At 43.2% G+C, this 20,251-nt stretch overlaps 1 protein-coding gene across 1 annotated transcript in view; it reads left to right on the top strand.

Moving 5' to 3' along the window:
• Positions 1-4,832, top strand: part of TNFRSF19 (TNF receptor superfamily member 19) — a 58,266-nt gene extending 53,434 nt beyond the window's left edge. The window contains exons 9-10 of the mRNA XM_075851624.1: positions 1,660-2,002; positions 2,743-4,832. Coding sequence (XP_075707739.1) covers positions 1,660-2,002; positions 2,743-2,751 — 352 coding nt within the window. The 3' untranslated portion in view covers positions 2,752-4,832. The remainder of the gene's footprint in view (positions 1-1,659; positions 2,003-2,742) is intronic.
• Positions 4,833-20,251: the final 15,419 nt, after the last annotated feature.

Genomic DNA, 20,251 nt, shown 5'->3' with positions numbered 1-20,251 from the left:
TTTGCATTGTGCACAGAGAAATAAGTATTTGATCCCCTACCAACCATTAAGAGTTCAGCCTCCTCCAGACCAGTTACACGCTCCAAATCAACTTGGTGCCTGCATTAAAGACAGCTGTCTTAAATGGTCACCTGTATAAAAGACTCCTGTCCACAGACTCAATTAATCAGTCTGACTCTAACCTCTACAACATGGGCAAGACCAAAGAGCTTTCTAAGGATGTCAGGGACAAGATCATAGACCTGCACAAGGCTGGAATGGGCTACAAAACCATAAGTAAGACGCTGGGTGAGAAAGAGACAACTGTTGGTACAATAGTAAGAAAATGGAAGACATACAAAATGACTGTCAATCGACATCGATCTGGGGCTCCATGCAAAATCTCACCTCGTGGGGTATCCTTGATTCTGAGGAAGGTGAGAGCTCAGCCGAAAACTACACGGGGAGAACTTGTTAATGATCTCAAGGCAGCTGGGACCACAGTCACCAAGAAAACCATTGGTAACACATTACGCCGTAATGGATTAAAATCCTGCAGTGCCCGCAAGGTCCCCCTGCTCAAGAAGGCACATGTACAGGCCCGTATGAAGTTTGCAAATGAACATCTGGATGATTCTGAGAGTGATTGGGAGAAGGTGCTGTGGTCAGATGAGACTAAAATTGAGCTCTTTGGCATTAACTCAACTCACAGTGTTTGGAGGAAGAGAAATGCTGCCTATGACCCAAAGAACACCGTCCCCACTGTCAAGCATGGAGGTGGAAACATTATGTTTTGGGGGTGTTTCTCTGCTAAAGGGCACAGGACTACTTCACCGCATCAATGGGAGAATGGATGGAGCCATGTACCGTCAAATCCTGAGTGACAACCTCCTTCCCTCCACCAGGACATTAAAAATAGCTTGTGGCTGGGTCTTCCAGCACGACAATGACCCGAAACATACAGCCAAGGCAACAAAGGAGTGGCTCAAAAAGAAGCACATTAAGGTCATGGAGTGGCCTAGCCAGTCTCCAGACCTTAATCCCATCGAAAGCTTATGGAGGGAGCTGAAGATCCGAGTTGCCAAGCGACAGCCTCGAAATCTTAATGGTTTACAGATGATCTGCAAAGAGGAGTGGGCCAAAATTCCATCTAACATGTGTGCAAACCTCATCATCAACTACTAAAAACGTCTGACTGCTGTGCTTGCCAACAAGGGTTTTGCCACCAAGTATTAAGTCTTGTTTGCCAAAGGGATCAAATACTTATTTCTCTGTGCACAATGCAAATAAATATATATAATTTTGACAATGTGATTTTCTTTTTTTTTTTTTAATATAATCTATCACTCACTGGTAAAATTAACCTAGCCTAAAAATTCTAGACTGTTCATGTCTTTGACAGTGGGCAAACTTACAAAATCAGCAAGGGATCAAATACTTATTTCCTTCACTGTATGTTATTTCATAGCCTTTTTTGGGTTTGTTTTTATACTCGCAGTGTCTGTCGCCCACGTGTGGGAAGCAGAAATTTGGGCTGAACTAGAATAAATGATGATAAATCCTATCCATTCTTGAGAACCAAGACATGTGGGGCGTATATGACTGTGTAGGCGACAGATTAAGGCATACTAATATTTTGAAAACTTTTAGGGACATTTCTAATAATTGCTGCTTTTTCAGGAACGCAGATACCGTGGCGGACATGATTCCAGCATATTTTGGACCCACTTCACACCCCGCCTGCAGAGATCTTGCAGAAACTTGGCCTCTTATGCAAACACCACCTGGCAGTGATAGCACTGCTGTCTGTGAGCCATATCCGGAGCTAATAGGAGGAGATGCAGACACGTTGAACAGAGATACAGAGGAGCCAAGTATTTTACACACAAATAGTGTGCAGAGTGTGGGTACAGAGCCGGAGTCTTCAAAACATCTTCATTTATTAGAGCTGGATGGTTGTCAAGAAGCTGAGGACAACCAGTCTGCGGGAGAGCAGTTTTCATGTGTCCAAGATGAGAAACAGGTGATTTTGCTTTAATAATGTCATCCAGTTTAAGGATAAATCCACACTTAGCAATAACGCAAATTTGTCTTGCGAAGCGCTTTTCAAATTGATTGTTAAAGGCCACACGGTTTTGCAGGTAAGCAGTAGTTTTACCTGCAAAATCAAGCACCCATTAACAATCAAAAAGGTAAAACTGCAGGTCAACGCGGCCGCAACGTGTGGCCTTACATTTATTAGAGTACACGTACATGGTGCGGTCATATCGTGATTTTGAGATTTCAGCCATTACAATGTGTATTTTGCAAAGGAGTAAAAAAGGACCAAAGGCACTGCTACGTCATAAATGTCACAAGACTTAGGTAGGCATAAAGTAGAAATATTTCATTATAAATAGAAGAGGCTACGCGTTTCAACGCCGGACCGGCGTCTTCATCATTGCCTATGACGTAGCAGCGCCTTTGGTCCTTTTTTTTACTCCTTTGCAAAGTATCCCTTTGACAACAAACCTCGGTTTGTTTGTGTACGGACCCGGCAGCAGCTTTCTTACTCTTGTGACACCTGCCAGTGTCTACAATCTAAGGTGAGCACTTTTTGATTATTAGCTGCTCCTGTGTTACCTCGCTTTTATTTGCACCATGTGGCGCCGTGTCTTTTTTACTCTCTTTTAGATTACAATGCGTAGGGTGAAATCCATGGCAAAATCTACATGATACACATTATTCCATCTCAGAATGATAATAATTTTCATTCATTGGCAGGAATGCTGATTGAGATCTGCCTAAAGATCCACCACTTGGAGATCTTCTAGATCCGCCATCCAGAGGGCTATTTCTAGATCAGCCAACCAAAAGATCTACTAGATTTATCATCTACTTCTAGACCTGCCACCTGGAAATTGACATCTAGAACAGCCACATGAAGATCTCCTTCTTGACCTACCACCTAGACTTTTGGATTTGACACTCGGAGATCTACTTCTAGGTTTTTTTATAGAAAGAACCACCATGTTTCTTTCGACTCCGCTTGATGTTTGGCAACTTGCTCATCCTTAAAGCGTCCTAGGTTTCCTGGTCATCAGAAAGGTATTAATATGGATCTGAATATGGGTATGTTCGGGGACCGAATGGAGCACATTGGTATAATGGATACGTGCTGGGCAATCTCTTCAGCTAAAGCATCTACTGGATGAAGGTGACTGGAAAAGTTGGGACTCAAATTGTGAAGCCGAATGCAAATGTGATTTTTCATTATTTATGTGATGACCTTCATGGAGCTGGACCGTTCATCTTTACCAGACTTCAAAAATATTTAAGGCACAGTCTCCATTATTTTCTGCGGGTCTGCACAGTGCAATTAAATGAGTATTGTATGAGGTCTGCACATTAGACATTGCATCTCTCCAATCTGCACGACTGCCACCCACGGTATGTCCTAGTCACCTATGTATTGTACATTTTGACTTTTCTAGATAAAAAGGCACTTATGCTGAAGAAAGGGCCCTTATCCAATCCATGTATGTTGAGGAAATCCTATTTACAGTAAACGATCGCATGTCGAAATGATGACATTTCTGAGACGCCACCACATGTACTGCCTAAAAGCACTATGTCTGTGATGTATGTACATTTTTATATGAAGCGTATTATTGTATTATAGGTCATGGTTTTTTTTTAAGAACATTTGCTTTTGTAGAAAATTGTTATTTAAATCTGTAGATTGTTTATGAAGTTTGAGTCTCCACAATGGTTATCCACTCAGGCAGGTGGCATGTGGTCCAAAACTCTGCCCAAACTGATAACGCCGATAATTGGACCCTGTAACAGATCAGAAATTAGTGCCCTGATGATCAGAATAATATAAGAACCTTTATTCATAGACATTCAACATATTCCTCAGCACTTTACTTTATCCGAGGAAGCGGTAAACCTACCAAATGACAACTGAACATCAGCAAATTGTACAAATGGAGAGAGGACCCTGCCCATAGGAACTTACAATCTAAAGGGGGTCGGGGGAGTGACATAATTTGTACAAAGTACTGTGCCAACACACACATATATATATATATATATATATATATATATATATATATATATATATATATATATATATATATATATATAAAAGCAGCAATTGGAGGGAAGATACATGTGACCAGGTCAGGTTGTGCGTGGGTCAGGGACTGTTACGTCACGATGTTACTAAATCTACAGCCAGTTTCCTTGAAGAGATTTAGTTTTTAAAACTTGCTCAAAACTAGGAATATGAGGAGGAAGTCAAGTAGTATGAGGCAAAGACTTCTATAGGATGGGTGCAGCACGGGAGAAGTCCTGGAGGCAGGTTTTCCAAGCTGCATTTTTAAACATTGTTAAAAAATATGGTCCATTTGTTATTAGAAATAAAGTTTTGATGGAGAACACTCCTGCAGCCTGGTGTTTAGTTCCATTAGTACAATGAAGGATATCCCGTGTAAAGACTAACACCATCCCGCGCCCGGGCGTCTCTGTGTATATTGTATAGTCTGATCTGCTTTTTGTATACAATGGACATCATGTATTAACACTGCCTCAGCGAACAAGTGGCCTTGATGTCCGTAGCAACCAATCAGAGTTCAGCTTTTCTTTGTCCAGTGCAGTTAAGACAATGGAAGCTCGGGTTGCTATGGGCAACAGGGTCACTTTACGAGGCCCAACGAGTAATGTAAATTGATGTAAAGTGCAAATTCACAATGGGTTCACGGAAACCTCCAGATATTTGCTTATTTGTAAATCGGAATATTTTTGCCATTTTTATATATTTCATTGTGTAAATACATTGTTAAAAAAAATAAAACTTCTGTATTTTGTAAGTTTTTGATGGCAGTGAGTAAAAACATCAGCTTGGGGCTAATGTTACTAATTCTCTCACTAGAATTCACCTGATCGGTTATTTTGGCAGAAGAGACACCAAACAGCGCTCAGTTTTATGTATGGCTCCAATAACCTAGAATAGGACCCTTGCACGAGACCCTCCGGGTCCATTCACATGTTGCAGTTGAGCTGCGGTTAAAACCGCGTTGAAAAAAATGCATATCAAAACCGTGATTTTGCATGTTCGATGCGGTTGCATTTTGTATTGCAACCGCATCAAAAATTACAAATCACGCTTCACTTTCAGCAGAAAGCCACCCGGCGACCAGCTGATTGCGGCGGGCGTCCACACATTTTCACTGCAGCAGCCGGGGTAGGATTACATGGCGCACATTGAAACAGCTCAACCATGTAAAACATGGTTAATAATCTGAGTCCACCAGAGCACGAACAGATCTTTCCAGTGGATATCCAGGCTGACTAGTAAGTGCAAGGTCTATGATATGAGACACTATTCTTGAAGTTAGCAAAAAGTGGCTGCACCATGTGCCCCTTAAGTAAATCTCTGAGTCAACTTTTCTCCAATTTATGCTAAGCCTCTCCCATTGTCAGTGGGACAGTAATGTGCATTGAGATGTGAGTTAGGCTTCGTTCCCATCTGCGCTAGGGCTCCGTTCCATCAGAGCTTTCCGTCGGAACGGAGCCCTACCGCATATGTAGATAAATACGCCTGGAAAAGAACGCTTAAAAGACCATTTTAATATTTTATCCTTAAAGAGGCTCTGTCACATTATAAGTGCCCTATGTAGATAACAGTGGTTTTTTATTTTGAAAAACGATAATTTTTGAGCAATTTTAGATTTATGCTAATCAGTTTCTTAATAGACAACTGGGCGTTTTTTAACTTTTGACCATGTGGGTGTTGTAAAGAGAAGTGTATGACGCTGACCAATCAGCATCATACACTTGTCTTCATTCCAGCCCAGCTTCTTTCACTGCTCAGCGTGATCTCGTGTATGATGCTGATTGGTCAGCGTCATACACTTCTCTTTATAACGCCCACATGGTCAAAAGTTAAAAAACACCCAGTTGTCTATTAAGAAACTAATTAGCATAAATGTAAAATTATTCATAACTTGCTCAAAATGGTAGTTTTTCAAAATAAAAACACTGCTGTTATCTACATTACAGCGCTGATCACATTATGTAGGCGATAGGGCACTTATAATCTGGTGACAGACTCTTTAAAATAGGCTAGACTAGCCAATGTATTCCTAAAGATACCATGCTAACCACGTAGGTAGAAGCTAGATAAAGGTACCAATAATTAGTAGTAATCCACCTAAAGTTCAATTATTGTAGCATTCCCACAGAATCCTAGATGAAAATATGTAACACCTGTCCCTACCTGTACTAAATAACGAAGTGTGCATTCACACTCGATAGCGAAAAAGCAACACCTAAGAGACAGTGTGCATTCATACTGAAATGAGCACCAGCACATAGGGGTAGTGTGCATTCACAGTCATAGATAACAGCACAGCATCTATAGCAGTAGTATGCACTCACACTCATAGATAACTGTGCAGCGCCTATAGCAGTAGTGTGCATTTACACTCACAGATAACAGTGCAGCACCTATAGCACTAGTGTGCATTCACACGCATAGATAACAGCGCAGCACCTATAGCAGTCGTGTGCATTCACACTCATAGATAACAGCAGCCTCTATAGCAGTAGTGTGTGTTCACACTCATAGATAACAGAGCGCCTATAGCCGTAGTCTGCATTCACACTCATAGATAACAGCACCTATAACAGTAGTGTGCATTCACACTCACAGATAACAGCGCAGCACCTATAGCAGTCGTGTACATTCACACTCATAGATAACAGCAGCGCCTATAGCAGTAGTGTGCATTCACACTCATAGATAACAGCACAGCGCCTATAGCAGTCGTGTGCATTCACACTCATAGATAACAGCACAGCACCTATAGCAGTAGTGTGCGTTCACACTCAGATAACAGAGCAGCGCTTATAGCAGTAGTGTGCATTCACTCAGATAACAGAGCAGCACCTATAGCAGTAGTGTGCATTCACACTCAGATAACAGAGCAACGCCTATAGCCGTAGTGTGCATTCACTCAGATAACAGCGCAGCACCTATAGCAGTCGTGTGCATTCACACTCATAGATAACAGCACAGCACCTATAGCAGTAGTGTGCGTTCACACTCAGATAACAGAGCAGCGCTTATAGCAGTAGTGTGCATTCACTCAGATAACAGAGCAGCACCTATAGCAGTAGTGTGCATTCACACTCAGATAACAGAGCAACGCCTATAGCCGTAGTGTGCATTCACTCAGATAACAGCGCAGCACCTATAGCAGTCGTGTGCATTCACACTCATAGATAACAGCATAGCGTCTATAGCAGTAGTGTGCATTCACACTCACAGATAACAGCACAGCATCTATAGCACCAGTGTGCATTCACACGCATAGATAACAGCGCAGCACCTATAGCAGTTGTGGGCATTCACACTCATAGATAACAGCACAGCACCTATAGCAGTTGTGTGCATTCACACTCATAGATAACCGCACAGCGCCTATAGCAGTCGTGTGCATTCACACTCAGATAACAGCACAGCACCTATAGCAGTAGTGTGCATTCACACTCAGATAACAGAGCAACGCCTATAGCCGTAGTGTGCATTCACTCAGATAACAGAGCAGCACCTATAGCAGTAGTGTGCATTCACACTCAGATAACAGCGCAGCACCTATAGCAGTCGTGTGCATTCACACTCATAGATTACTGCTATAGACGCTATGCTGTTGTGTGCATTCACACTCACAGATAACAGCACAGCATCTATAGCACTAGTGTGCATTCACATGCATAGATAACAGAGCAGCCTCTATAGCAGTAGTGTGCATTCAGACTTGACAGATTGTACACCCAAGACGAAAGTGTGCATTAACATTAAACCACTTTAAACACCTAACGCGTTTCTCCGTCCTTAGTTTGTATAGGACGTTTCTTCAGAGGTGTATAACGAAACGGCAGATTAGCACATAGATTTCACGTGCAATATTAGCAAGCCGCCCTGTGTCTGATAGAACGTTACTGTAGCGGCACGCAGCGCAGCGCATGCAACGGCACGCTGGCAATTTAAGCCTTTAGCCCTGCCCATCCAGAGGCTGGACGATTACATCAAACCCCCAATCACAGGTCGCTACGTCATCAAACGCTCCGCCCACTCAGGAGCTCGTCCATATCTTTTCTCACTAAGCATATTGAATGACGCCTAGCATCACGTTACCATGGGAACCTCTTAGCGGCTGCAAACCCAAATAGAGGCATACTATATAGAAGGGAAACAATGTATACTGACATTGATAAGAGGTCATATAGGGAATAAAGCATTAAAAAATATTCACATACATGAAACTAGCCACCATACATATATCAGTCGGCGAACATATTGAAATCCATATCAATATGCCATCAGCCATAGGACAAAGTATTATAAACGGGACAGACTGGTCCCACCATGTAAACACAACTCCCTCATAAAAAAAAACGAACAGTCTGTAGCAGAAATATCCATCGTGCTTCCCGTTGAAGAATATGTTTATCCCAGTCACCACCTTTGGGATGAGGACGTACCCTCTCAATGCCTTGAAATCTCAAATGATCAGTATTCCCATGATGTTGCTCCCAAATTTGTCGTGAAATTGGGGTATCTGCTCGTTTTTCAGTATCATTACTGTGGTCCCTAATTCATCTGCGCAACTCGCGAATGGTTTTACCCATATATTGGATACCACAGCTGCATGTCATCAAGTATAACACACCTTGGGTCTTACAATTGATGAAATCATAATTTTTGTAAGAACACCCTGATATATGATTTACTTATGAGAATGATCTACAGGCCTTACAAGCACCACAACATTATGTACCCATTGTGGGGCTTAGACAACCATGTTGAATGAGTAACTGGTTTCATATGGCTCTGGACCAGTCTGTCCTTTAAGTTGCGTCCTCTACGGTTGGTTATTGCTGGCCTATCACTCAAAAGTCTCCCTAAATCAGGGTCAGCTTTTAAAATACCCCAAAATGTCTGAAGGATCGCTCTAACTTATGTGTGTTGTAAATAATAGGTCCCTATGATTCTAAGGTCGGTCCCCTCATTCTCATCCTTGGATTTAGACGTTCATTCCTATCCACTGATAGGGCATGTTGGTATGAATTTTTGAGAACCCAATCTGGGTAACCCCTTCGACCAAACCTTGTTTTCTATTCCAAGGCTGCATTCTGATAGTCAGACATACTTGTACAGTTTCTTCGGGCTCGCAAATATTGACCCTTTGGAATTCCTTTCTTAAGGGGTTTTGGATGCCAGCTATCCCGCCTTAATAATGTATTGGTGGCTGTCAGTTTTCTATGTATTTGTGTATTGACTCTTCCTGACACTGACTTGCTTATTGGCAGATCTAAGAATGTAATCTTGTCCGCATGTATTTCTGAGGTAAACCCCGGTCATTGACATTCAATATTTATACAAACTCATTGGGTTTTGCTTGTGAACCATTCCACAGTATTAAAATATCATCAATGAACCAAAGCCAGAAGATCACACTTGAGGTCCAAAGTTCCATAGCCTCCTGAAAGACAATTTCTTTCTCCCACCAGCCCAGGTAGAGAATGGCAAAGGTTGGGGCACAAGGACTGCCCATTGCCACTCCCCTGAGCTGGTGGAAAAGCTTGTTGTCAAACATGAAGGAGTTCTGTCCCAAAACAAATCAAAGTAACTTCATGACAACCTCATTATGGCTTGTATACAAAGTACCTCTAGATTTGAGGAAATATTTCACTGAATCACAACCCTTTTCATGCGGTATACTGCTATAGTCGGTCTCCACGTCCAAACTACCCAAAATTTTCTGCAGCAATTCCATTGTGTGTGGACAAGCCCTAAGGCCTCATTTACACGAGCGTGTGCGTTTTGCGCACGCAAAAAAACGCTGCGTTTTGCGTGCGCAAAAGGCAATTGACAGCTCCGTGTGTCATCCGTGTATGATGCGCGGCTGCGTGATTTTCGCGCAGCCGCCATCATAGAGATGAGGTAGTCGACGGCCGTCACTGTCCAAGGTGCTGAAAGAGCTAACTGATCGGCAGTAACTCTTTCAGCACCCTCGACAGTGAATGCCGATCACAATCTACACCAACCTGTGAATAAAAAAAGACGTTCACACTTACCATGAACTGCCTGCTTCCTCCAGTCCGGTCTCCCGGCCGTTGCCTTGGTGACGCGTCCCTCTCTTGTCATCCGGCCCCACCTCCCAGGATGACGCGGCAGGCCATGAGACCGCTGCAGCCTGTGATTGGCTGCAGCCTGTGCTTGGCCTGTGATTGGCTGCAGCTGTCACTTGGCCTGAATTGTCATCCCGGGAGGTCGGACTGGAGGAAGAAGCCGGGAGTTATCGGTAAGTCAGAACTTCTTTTTTTTTTTACACGTATATGTATATTGTGATCGAAAGTCACAGTCCATGGTGCTGAAACAGTTTAAGTCTTTCAGCACCGTGGGCAGTGACTGTCTCCTGACGTCGCGTACCCGAACATTTTTTGCCGGGTTCGGTTAAAACGAGTTCGGCCGAACCCGGTGAAGTTCGGTGCGCTCATCTCTAATTTGACACTCCGTTTGGATGTTTGTAACCAGAAAAGCACGTGGTGCTTTTCTGTTTACATTCATCCTTTTGACAGCTCTTGCGTGATTTTCGCGCATGCAACGCAGGACCGTCAGTGTGGCATGCGTTGTTTTCACGCACCCATTGAAGTCAATGGGTGCGTGTTGCGTGAAAAACGCAAGAATATAGAACATGTCGTGAGTTTTACGCAACGCAATCACGCTGCGCAAAATTCACGCATCGTCTAAACAGCCCCATAGACTATTATAGGTGCGTACGACACGCGTGAAAAGCACGCGCGTCGCACGCGCGTATAATACGCTCGTGTAAATGAGGCCTAAGGCTGGGTTCCTATGGTGCAGATTTGCTGCAGATTTTGCATGCGTTTTTTAAGGCAGAACCAGGATCGGAACCTAAACAGAAGAAATATATAAAGCAAGCCATTATAGGTCTGCTCTACTGGATCCAATTCTGGTTTTGGCTTGCAAAATCTGCAGCAAATCTGTACAGTGGGAACCCAGCCTAAGGCCGGATTCACACGAGCGTGTTCGGTCCACGATATACGGTCCGAGTGTCTGCAGTATTTCCCGGACTGCACACACTGCAGGGAGCCGGGCTCTTATCGTCACAGTTATCTATGACGCTAGGAGTCCCTGCCTAGCTGCGGGAAAACTGTCCCATACTGAAGACATGATTACAGTACAGGAAAGTTTTCCCGCAGCAACTCCTAGCGTCATAGATAACTATGATGATAAGAGCCCGGCTCCCTGCAGTGTGTTTGGTCCGGGAAATACTGCCGACATACGGACCGTATATCGTGGACCGAACGCGCTCGTGTGAATCCGGCCTAAGGGTAAGTCCACACGTAGAGAAAACACTGCAGATTTTCCACAACGGATTTAATTGCGGAAAATCCTCAGCATAATACAGTAGCAGCAAAGTGGATGAGATTTGAACAAATCTCCATCCACACACTGCGTAAATGATAGGAAAAGCGCTCCGAAATTGACCTGCGGTGCATTTTTAAATCAATTGTATTAAAATTGATTTAAAAAATCGTAGTCAAATGTATTTGCGTATTCGCTGCTTTTGTGTTACAGGTTTTCCCTATTGAATTGAATGGGAGGTAAAACCCACAACAAATAGCAGATGTTGCATTTTTTGTGGCGAAAAAGCTGTGATTCTGCCGCAAAAAATGGAACTCAGAAAAAAATAATGTTATTCTAACCCAGAATTCTGTGCTTCTTCGTCCAGGCCGGCCTCAACCCATGTGACTGCTGCAGCCAATCACAGGCATCCCAGGAGGCCGGTCTGCAGGACTTCAGAGGGTAAGTATTTGGGGTTTTTTTCTCTTCTGTTTTCTGCAGTTTCTGCAATTTGGTGTGGTTTTTCGGCCGGCATTCCCTGTGGCCGCCAGGGCGGTTCTTTTACGCAGCGTATCCATCTTTTGTGAACATAGCCTAAAGTGGTAGTGGGAGCTTTGTGTCAATCATTGATTGAACGACAGTAATTGCCTCAGCTGCTGCAGACCTCAGAAAGAAAGAGGGTGAGTATTCGGCTGGATTCACACGAGCATGTTCGGTCCGTAAAGGACGGAACTTATTTCGGCCGCAAGTCCCGGACCGAACACAGTGCAGGGAGCCGGGCTCCTAGCATCATAGTTATGTACGACGCTAGGAGTCCCTGCCTCGCTGCAGGACAACTGTCCCATACTATAATCATGTTTTCAGTACAGGACAGTAGTTCCACGGAGAGGCAGATGATGCTAGGTGCTCGGCTCCCTGGAGTGTGTTCGGTCCGGGACTTGCGGCCGAAATACGTTACGTCCTTTACAAACTGAACATGCTCGTGTGAATCCAGCCTTAGGGTATGTTCACACGGCTTATTTTCGGCCATTTTTCGGGCCGTAAATGGCTGAAAAACGGCCAAAAAATCGGAAGCGGGACGCCTCCAAAAATCTGCCCATTGATTTCAATCTGAAAAAGTTCTGTTCCAACGGGCCAGTCTTTTTTTACGGCCGTTTTTCAAAACGGCCGCGTAAAAAAACGCCCGTGAAAAAGAAGTGCATGTCGTTTTTAATTGACTCTATAGAAAAACAGCTCCAAAAACGGACGTTAAAAACGCGATTTGCTGAGTTACTAAAAAAACGTCTGAAAATCAGGAGTAGTTTTCCCTTGAAAACAGCTCCGTATTTTCAGATGTTGTTTGATAAGCGTGTGAACATACCCTGAGGGTGTGTTCACACGCAGAGTTTTCAGGCGTAAACGCCTGAAAAAACGCTAGCTGAACGCCTACAAACATCTGCCCATTGAAATCAATGGGAAAAACGGCGTTATGTTCAGACGGTGTTTTTTTACGCCGCTGTTTTAAAAAACGGCGCGTAAAAAGGAGCATGTCACTTCTTGAGACGTTTTTGGAGCTGGTTTTCTTTGTGTCAATGGAAAAACAGCTCCAAAAACGTCTCCAAAACACGTTTTCAGCTTCAAAAATGGCTGAAAAGCAGAGGCTGTTTTCCCTGAAAACAGCTACGTAATTTTAAGCTGTTTTTACCTGTGCGTATGAACATACCCCTACAGATCAGAGATTACGTGTTTTGAGCCCATACAAGTTGTGCTATCCCATTATCAAATATCGGCGAGACGTGTACCTGTTTTATCATTCGGATTTTGCATCTGTGGTGAAGGGTTGAAGGATATGGGACACGTTTCCGTGTAAGGCCTCCTTGTCATCAAGAGCACCATGAAAAAGAGCTAATTTCCAATTTTCACTTCAAATAAAATCTTTGGAGACTCCAGAGAATATACAATTTTAATAGCCATTGGTGTTTGTCAGCTTTTTTTCATTAAAGGGGTTGTCCAGTCCCTAGAAATTGATGGTCTATCCTCAAGATAGGCCATCAATAGCTGGTGGGTCAGAGTCTGACTCCCGGGACCCCCGCCGATCAGCTGTTTTGAAGGGGGTGCAGTGCTTGTACGAGCGCTGCTTCCTCTTCTTTTCCACTTGCTCACTGTGAATTGATGACACGGTTGAAGCGGCGATTCACAGTATTGCAGCCTCCTCCTATTGAAGTGAATGGGAGAAGAGGCTACAATACCTGGGAAACACCGCTACATCCGTGTCGTCGATTCACAGTGAGCAAGTAGAAAAGAAGAGGAAGCAGCGCTCGCACGAGCACTGCACCCCCTTCAATACAGCTGATCGGCGGGGGTCCCGGGAGTCGGACCCTGACCCACCAGCTATTAATGGTTTATACTGAGGATAGGCCATACATTTTTAGGGACAACCCCTTTAAATAACAAAGTCATGTTTAATTATCTTTCCCTTCTCATTGGTTTGCTGTGGGGGTGGATTCACACATCACGTTCCTGTTGCATAATTTTGATTGCAGAATCCGCACTGAAATTCCACAACAAGGTACAGTACAATGTTAGTTAATAAGGTTTTAACAAACTCCATTCACTATCTGTTGTAGAAATTGCACAGATTTTTACCACGGATTTAGGGTATGTTCCCTTACACAGAATACGATGCAGATTTTCGGCAACAGAAAATCTGCAGCAGAATCTCAAGAAAAGCGCTGGTAAATCTGTTACAAAAATCTGCACCAAATAGTGTGTTTTTCCTGCTCATAGAGTCGCAAACGCTGCGTTTTTTCTGCAGCGGTTTTGTCTGCGGATTTAGTGTCAAATATTGAACATACCAAACTATATATGCGCCTGCGGATTTCCAGCTTTTTTTTTTTTTTTTACCGTGTAAACGCTGTAGAAACTGAGGAATTTATGCTCCCCATTGAAGTCTATGGGCCAAACACGCAGTATCTTCACACAGAACTCGCAGCATAAATTGACATTATGCAGAATTGAAAGTCACACTGCAGAACAGTTTACGCACCACTTCCCTGCATTTTTTTTTTCGTAGCGTGGGCATGACATTTTCTAAATCTCATTCACTTTGCTGCTACTGTAAATGCAATGTTTACGCTACGTGGAAACCCAAGTATTGGAATGCATTGAGTGAAATCCGTGGCTAAATTCTGCAAAGAATTAACAACGAAATCTGCGTGTGACACGTTGCAATTTCTTTGTAATTTGGTACGGATTTTTAATCTGGTTCCACAGAATAATTTTTACGAGATGTGTGAACCTAGCCTAAGACTAGAGCTACACGGTGACTTTGGCCACAACACAGGTCGCTCGACCATTGATCGCTATTTAGCTCTGCTTGCATCGCAGATAACGAAAGTCAATATGGCCGCATTGCTACCCATGGGTTGCTGCGACCTTAACCCTACAGTCGCAAGAAATCCGAACCTGATGGATTTTTTTACGACTATCGTGTCGCGGCATCCTGCGCAGTTTTCATAGGTGAGGCCCAATGGTCTACACTAAGATATTGCTTTAGAACCTTCTGAGCCACAAGCAAAATCTCCTTTTATCTCCTTTCTTCTTTTGGCCTTTGTAAATTCTTTTTTTTTTTTCTTTATCAAAATTTTTATTAGAATATAAAACAGAGCATATAAATCTCACATTATTTAAAAACTTTGCACGCAGTGCAATAAAATCAAGCTGTATAAAAACTTTTACAGAGACATAAGAATAATTGTAGGAGGTAGCCTCCCAGACATCAAAAAAAGAAGAAAATAATAATAGCCAATGGCAAGTAGCGGCACAATAACCATAATCAAAAGTAGTGCAATATGTAGGGAAACCAGTCCCAGAAAACGAATGGCAATGACATTTTAAGTGTTAAATTCAATACAAAGTTACACAAACACAAAGACAAGACAACAAAGGGAAACACAAACAGAGAAAATTGGCAATATGAGCGTTCAAAAGAGCCAATCCAACCAGAGAGGCAAATCAGCACCACCCCGAAACACTGACCAAGTTTGAACAAATATTTCAGATTTACCCCGATCAGCAGACATCAACTCCTCCATTCTCATAATCCCGTTCATTTCAGTTACCCATTCCTGCAAAGAAGGCACATTAATGGACTTCCAATGACGTGGTATGACAGTTCTAGCTGCAGTCAGAAAATGCCTAAAGACCCCGTTTTTGAGGTGTGGGAGTGATGCAGGAACCATGGGAAGCAATCCAATAGAAGGAGAAGCAGGAACATCAGTGTCAAAAAGCTTGTTTACGAGATCAAAATTTTTCCCCCAAAAGGGACGGGGCTTAAGGCAATCCCACCAAATGTGCAACATAGTTCCAGGAGCCTCCCCACACCTCCAACAATCAGATGATACATCAGGAAATATCCTATGTAAAAAGGAAGGGCAACGATACCATCTTGTAAGAATTTTATAATTTTTCCCCTGAGCAAAACAAGAAGTCGGCAATTTATGGGCCAAGAGGAAAGAAGTACCCCAATCCTCCTCAGAGTGTTGAACCCCCATTTCCTCATCCCAAGCTATGGTGAACGCCAACTGAGAATAAGAATAACCAGGTCGGAGGATCCCATGTAGATAGGACAGCATATGAGAAGGAGCAGAAGACAAGGACAGATAATGTTCCAAAGGAGTCTTATCCTGAAGCAACGCAAGACAATCACCCATGGAAGAGAGATATGACCGTAACTGAAAATAGGGTCACCAAATTGATCGTCTCCCCGGGCAGGCCTCAGAGAGAGCAGCAAGCGACAAAATTGCACCATCAGGTGTAAGGGTCTGAGCCAAGTATCCTCCGTCCTGTCTCCCCCAATAGAGGAATGTGTCCACACCCACCGCCGGAGGGAAGGAAGGGTTATCAAAAAAAGGACCCGGACGGTGAGCAAGGTCCAGAGCACCAATGATCCGTTCCCAAACAACAAGAAACTGACGTGTGAGGAAAGCCAGAGAAGACGTTGGTCGCTGGGAGACAGTCAACCAAGGCAAAGAGGACACTGCAAGAGAGGACATACCTTTCTCAATGCGCACCCATTGCTTACCCGCATCTGAGCGGAACCAGTCCACCAATGTCATGAGGATCGCAGCTTGATGGTAATGTTTAAAGTCTGGCAAACCCACGCCCCCTCCAGTTTAGGCCGGCTAAGGACAGAAAATCTAATGCGAGGCTTAGAAGAGTCCCACACAAATTTAGTTATGGCCCTATGTAAGGTCCTGAAGAAGACAGCAGGTATTACAATAGGGACAGTCTGAAATATGTACAAAAATGTGGGCAATATATCCATTTTAACAGCGTTAATACGCCCAAACCACGACATGCGCCCACTCCCATACGCCTCCAACTCTCGCAAGGTACGCTGTAGGACAGGTGTGTAATTCAGGGTAAACAGATCAGACAAATGTGTGGGGATCGCCAAGTATTTTAAAGATGTGTACTGCCACTTAAACGGGAAAACCCGAGCGAGATGATCAGCAAGAGGAGAGGAGTGTCTAGAGATATATTCAACGCCTCCGATTTAGAGTAATTGACTTTAAAATTACTCAAATTACCAAATTGCTCAAACTCCCCAGTCAAAGATGGCAAGGAAATCATAGGATCCGTGATGTACACGAGAAGATCATCAGTATAGAGTGCTAACTTGTGATGCCGTACACCAACACAAATGCCATTAATGCTAGGGTTATTCCGCAGTGCCGCAGCCAGGTGCTCCATGACCAAAACATACAACAGAGGCGAGAGTGGACACACCTGTCTCGTGCCATTAGTAACAGGCAGAGTGGCAGACAAAAGACCATTAACTCGAACTCGAGCTGTAGACCTGTGATATAGTGCCATAATCTTATCCACCATGTTAGAGCCAAGTCCGACTAGAGTCAAGACACTACGGAGAAACACCCAGTGCACCCTATCAAAAGCCGAGCTTCTCTACTACGTACAAACCCCACCTGGTCATCCATGACCAAGTCAGGCAATAACGGAGAGAGGCGAAAGGCAATCAATTTCGCAAAGAGTTTCACATCCATATTAATCAACAAAATGGGCCTAAAGTTTGCACATGTCGTTGGATCCTTACCCGGTTTTGGTAGAAAGGTAATGTGAGACTCAAGAGACTGAGGCGCAAAGGGACAAGAAGAAGACACGGAATTAAAAACTTTTGTCAAAAATTGAGCAAGTTGATCCTTAACCCTTCCCGCCGCAGCCCTTTTTCAGATTTTCATTTTTTCCTCCCCAACTTCCAAAAGCCATAACGTCTTTATTTTTCCGTCGATATAGTCCTATGAGGGCTTGATTTTTGCGGGACGAGTTGTAGTTTTTCGTAGCACTATTTATTTTGCCATATAATGTACTGGGAAACGGGAAACATTTTATTTGTGGGATAGAAAATGAAAAAAAACAGCGATTCCTCCATGGTTTTTCGCGCGCCGTTTTTACGGAATTCACTGTGCAATTAAAACAACATGTTAACTTTATTCTCTGGGTCAATACGACTATGGCGATACCAAATAAATATAGTTTTTTCTATATTTTACTACTTTTACAAGTAAAAACCTAAGTGTAAAAAAGAAAATTTATTTTGTGTCGCCAAATTCCGAGAGCCACAACTTTTTTTAGTTTTCCGTCGATTAAGTGGTATGAGGGCTTATTTTTTGCGGTATAAGCTGTAGTTTTTAATAATACCATTTTGGTGTAAATGCGACTGTTTGATCACTTTTTATTTCATTTTTTGTGGGAGATTAGGTGACCAAAAAATAGACATTCTGGCGTTTACATTTTTTTTTTTTACGGCGTTCACTGTGCGGGTTAAATAATCATATATTGTAATAGTTCAGACTTTTACGGACGCGGCGATACGAATTATGTTTATTTATTTATTTTTTTACTATGCTCTAGGGGAAAAATGGGAAAAGGTTTTTTTTTTTGAACTTTTAATATTTTTTTTTTTTTCAACCAGCGATCGTTAGATCGCTTGCACGATATACTGCAATACTAATGTATTGCAGTATATCGTGATTCTGACAGGCACCTATTAATAGATGTACAAAGATGGCGGACCTGGGGGTCTTCATTAGGCCCCCAGGCAGCCATAGCAACCATCGCCCCCCCGCGATTGCGTTGTGGGGGGCGCGATGAGCTGTTAGAGGGGGTTGCCCCCCTCTTTCTAACGATTTAAATACTGCGGTCTCTGTTGACCGCGGCATTTAACGAGTTAAACTAGCGGGATCGCGCTCGAGCGCGATGCCGCTAGTTACTCTGAGGTGTCGGCTGTAACAAACAGCCGACATCGGCATCGTATGGAGCGGGTTCACTCCGTGAGCCCGCTCCATACTTCCCCTACCCGACTATGGATACGTCAAATGTCGGGAAGGGGTTAAATGTCTTATAAAATCTATTGTTAAACCCATCAGGTCCTGGAGTTTTGCCCAAGGGCTTTGTAAATTCTTTGACCCAAGTCATTCTGTAATATAATTTTATGGGTAAAAGTAAGAGATTCTCCATGTCTGACATGCTATTATGCCTCGTAAATTCCTCCGCGTTCCTCCGATGTGAAGTAGTTTATGAGGTCCGCTTTTGTCTGCTGCACTCCAACATGTAAACACTGAGGATGTGAACTTAATATCCTTTCAATAGGTAAAGAAAGCGGAGGATTATCTGTGGTATTTGTGACATCCGACCAGCACACACTTGAAATGTATCTACAACACTTGATCCTATTCACTGATGTATTCAGGATTTTGTTAAGTTACTTCATAGGTAGAGTTGACCCCTGAACTGACAAAACTAAGGTTGTGAAGTAAGGCTGGATTCACACGAGCGTTTCCCATTTTGCGCATGTAAAAAATGCAGCGTTTTTCTTGAGTTGCAGTTCCGCGTGACATCCGTGTACAGTGCGCGTCTGCATTTTTATGCGCGTGTCATCCCTATGTCATGCGTTTTTTATATCTGCAAAAAAAACTGAAGGTGTTTTTTTTTTTCCGCATCTCTTTAGCAACTGGTGCGTGAATCACGGACAGCAAACGGAGGACGTGTGCTGTCCGTTGTTTTCACACACCCATTGACTTCAAAGGGCTGCGTGGTGCGCAAAAACGCACAAAAATAGGACCTGCAGTAGCTTTGACGCAGCGGACCGACGCTGTGTGAAAAACAACGCATGTCTGAATAGCCCCATTGAATTACATAGGTCCATGTGACGGCTGTCGTTTTAACGTCCATAACACAGATGTAAAATATTCCCGTGTAAATCAGGTTTTAGAGGTTTAAATGGGAAACAATACAGGAGGAGCAACTAATAATGATATAAAATATAATTTATTTACATAGTGCCAACGCAGCTCTTCACAACCTGCAAAAATATACAAAAATATACTAAACATAACAAACACTGACCTCATGTACATGACTGTGTTACTCCTCCGTTTGTACAGTCATAATAAAGCGCCCATAGAGGGGCCTTTACTGTACCTCCGTATGCCTTCCGATTTCAAATGAGAGTTGTTGTTTTTTTTCTTTCTGATAGACTTCATACTAATCTGACAGAACAATATTGTGACATGTAACATCACCTCACGTACGGCAGTATTCTCCCCTAGAAGCATTACTCCATACATATGGCACCAGACGGAGCATTGTATAGCGGCACATGGAGTCACGCTTGGGTCTCCTTGTGCCAACTTGCAGCCTACGTGTCGTGTGCATGGGGCCTAGAATAATGAAAACTGATTTAGGATGAGATATTAAAAAGTTGCCGTTCCAGCCTCTGAGCTGTACATTAAGGCCTTATTCACACGAACGTGTTATACGTCCGTGATACGCGCGTGATTTTCATGCGCG

Source organism: Rhinoderma darwinii, chromosome 2, assembly GCF_050947455.1.
Source record: "Rhinoderma darwinii isolate aRhiDar2 chromosome 2, aRhiDar2.hap1, whole genome shotgun sequence".
In the NCBI taxonomy this organism is placed as follows: Eukaryota; Metazoa; Chordata; class Amphibia; order Anura; family Rhinodermatidae; genus Rhinoderma; species Rhinoderma darwinii.
Note: the sequence above shows the minus strand (reverse complement) of the source record. Positions and strands in the feature narration are given on the sequence as shown.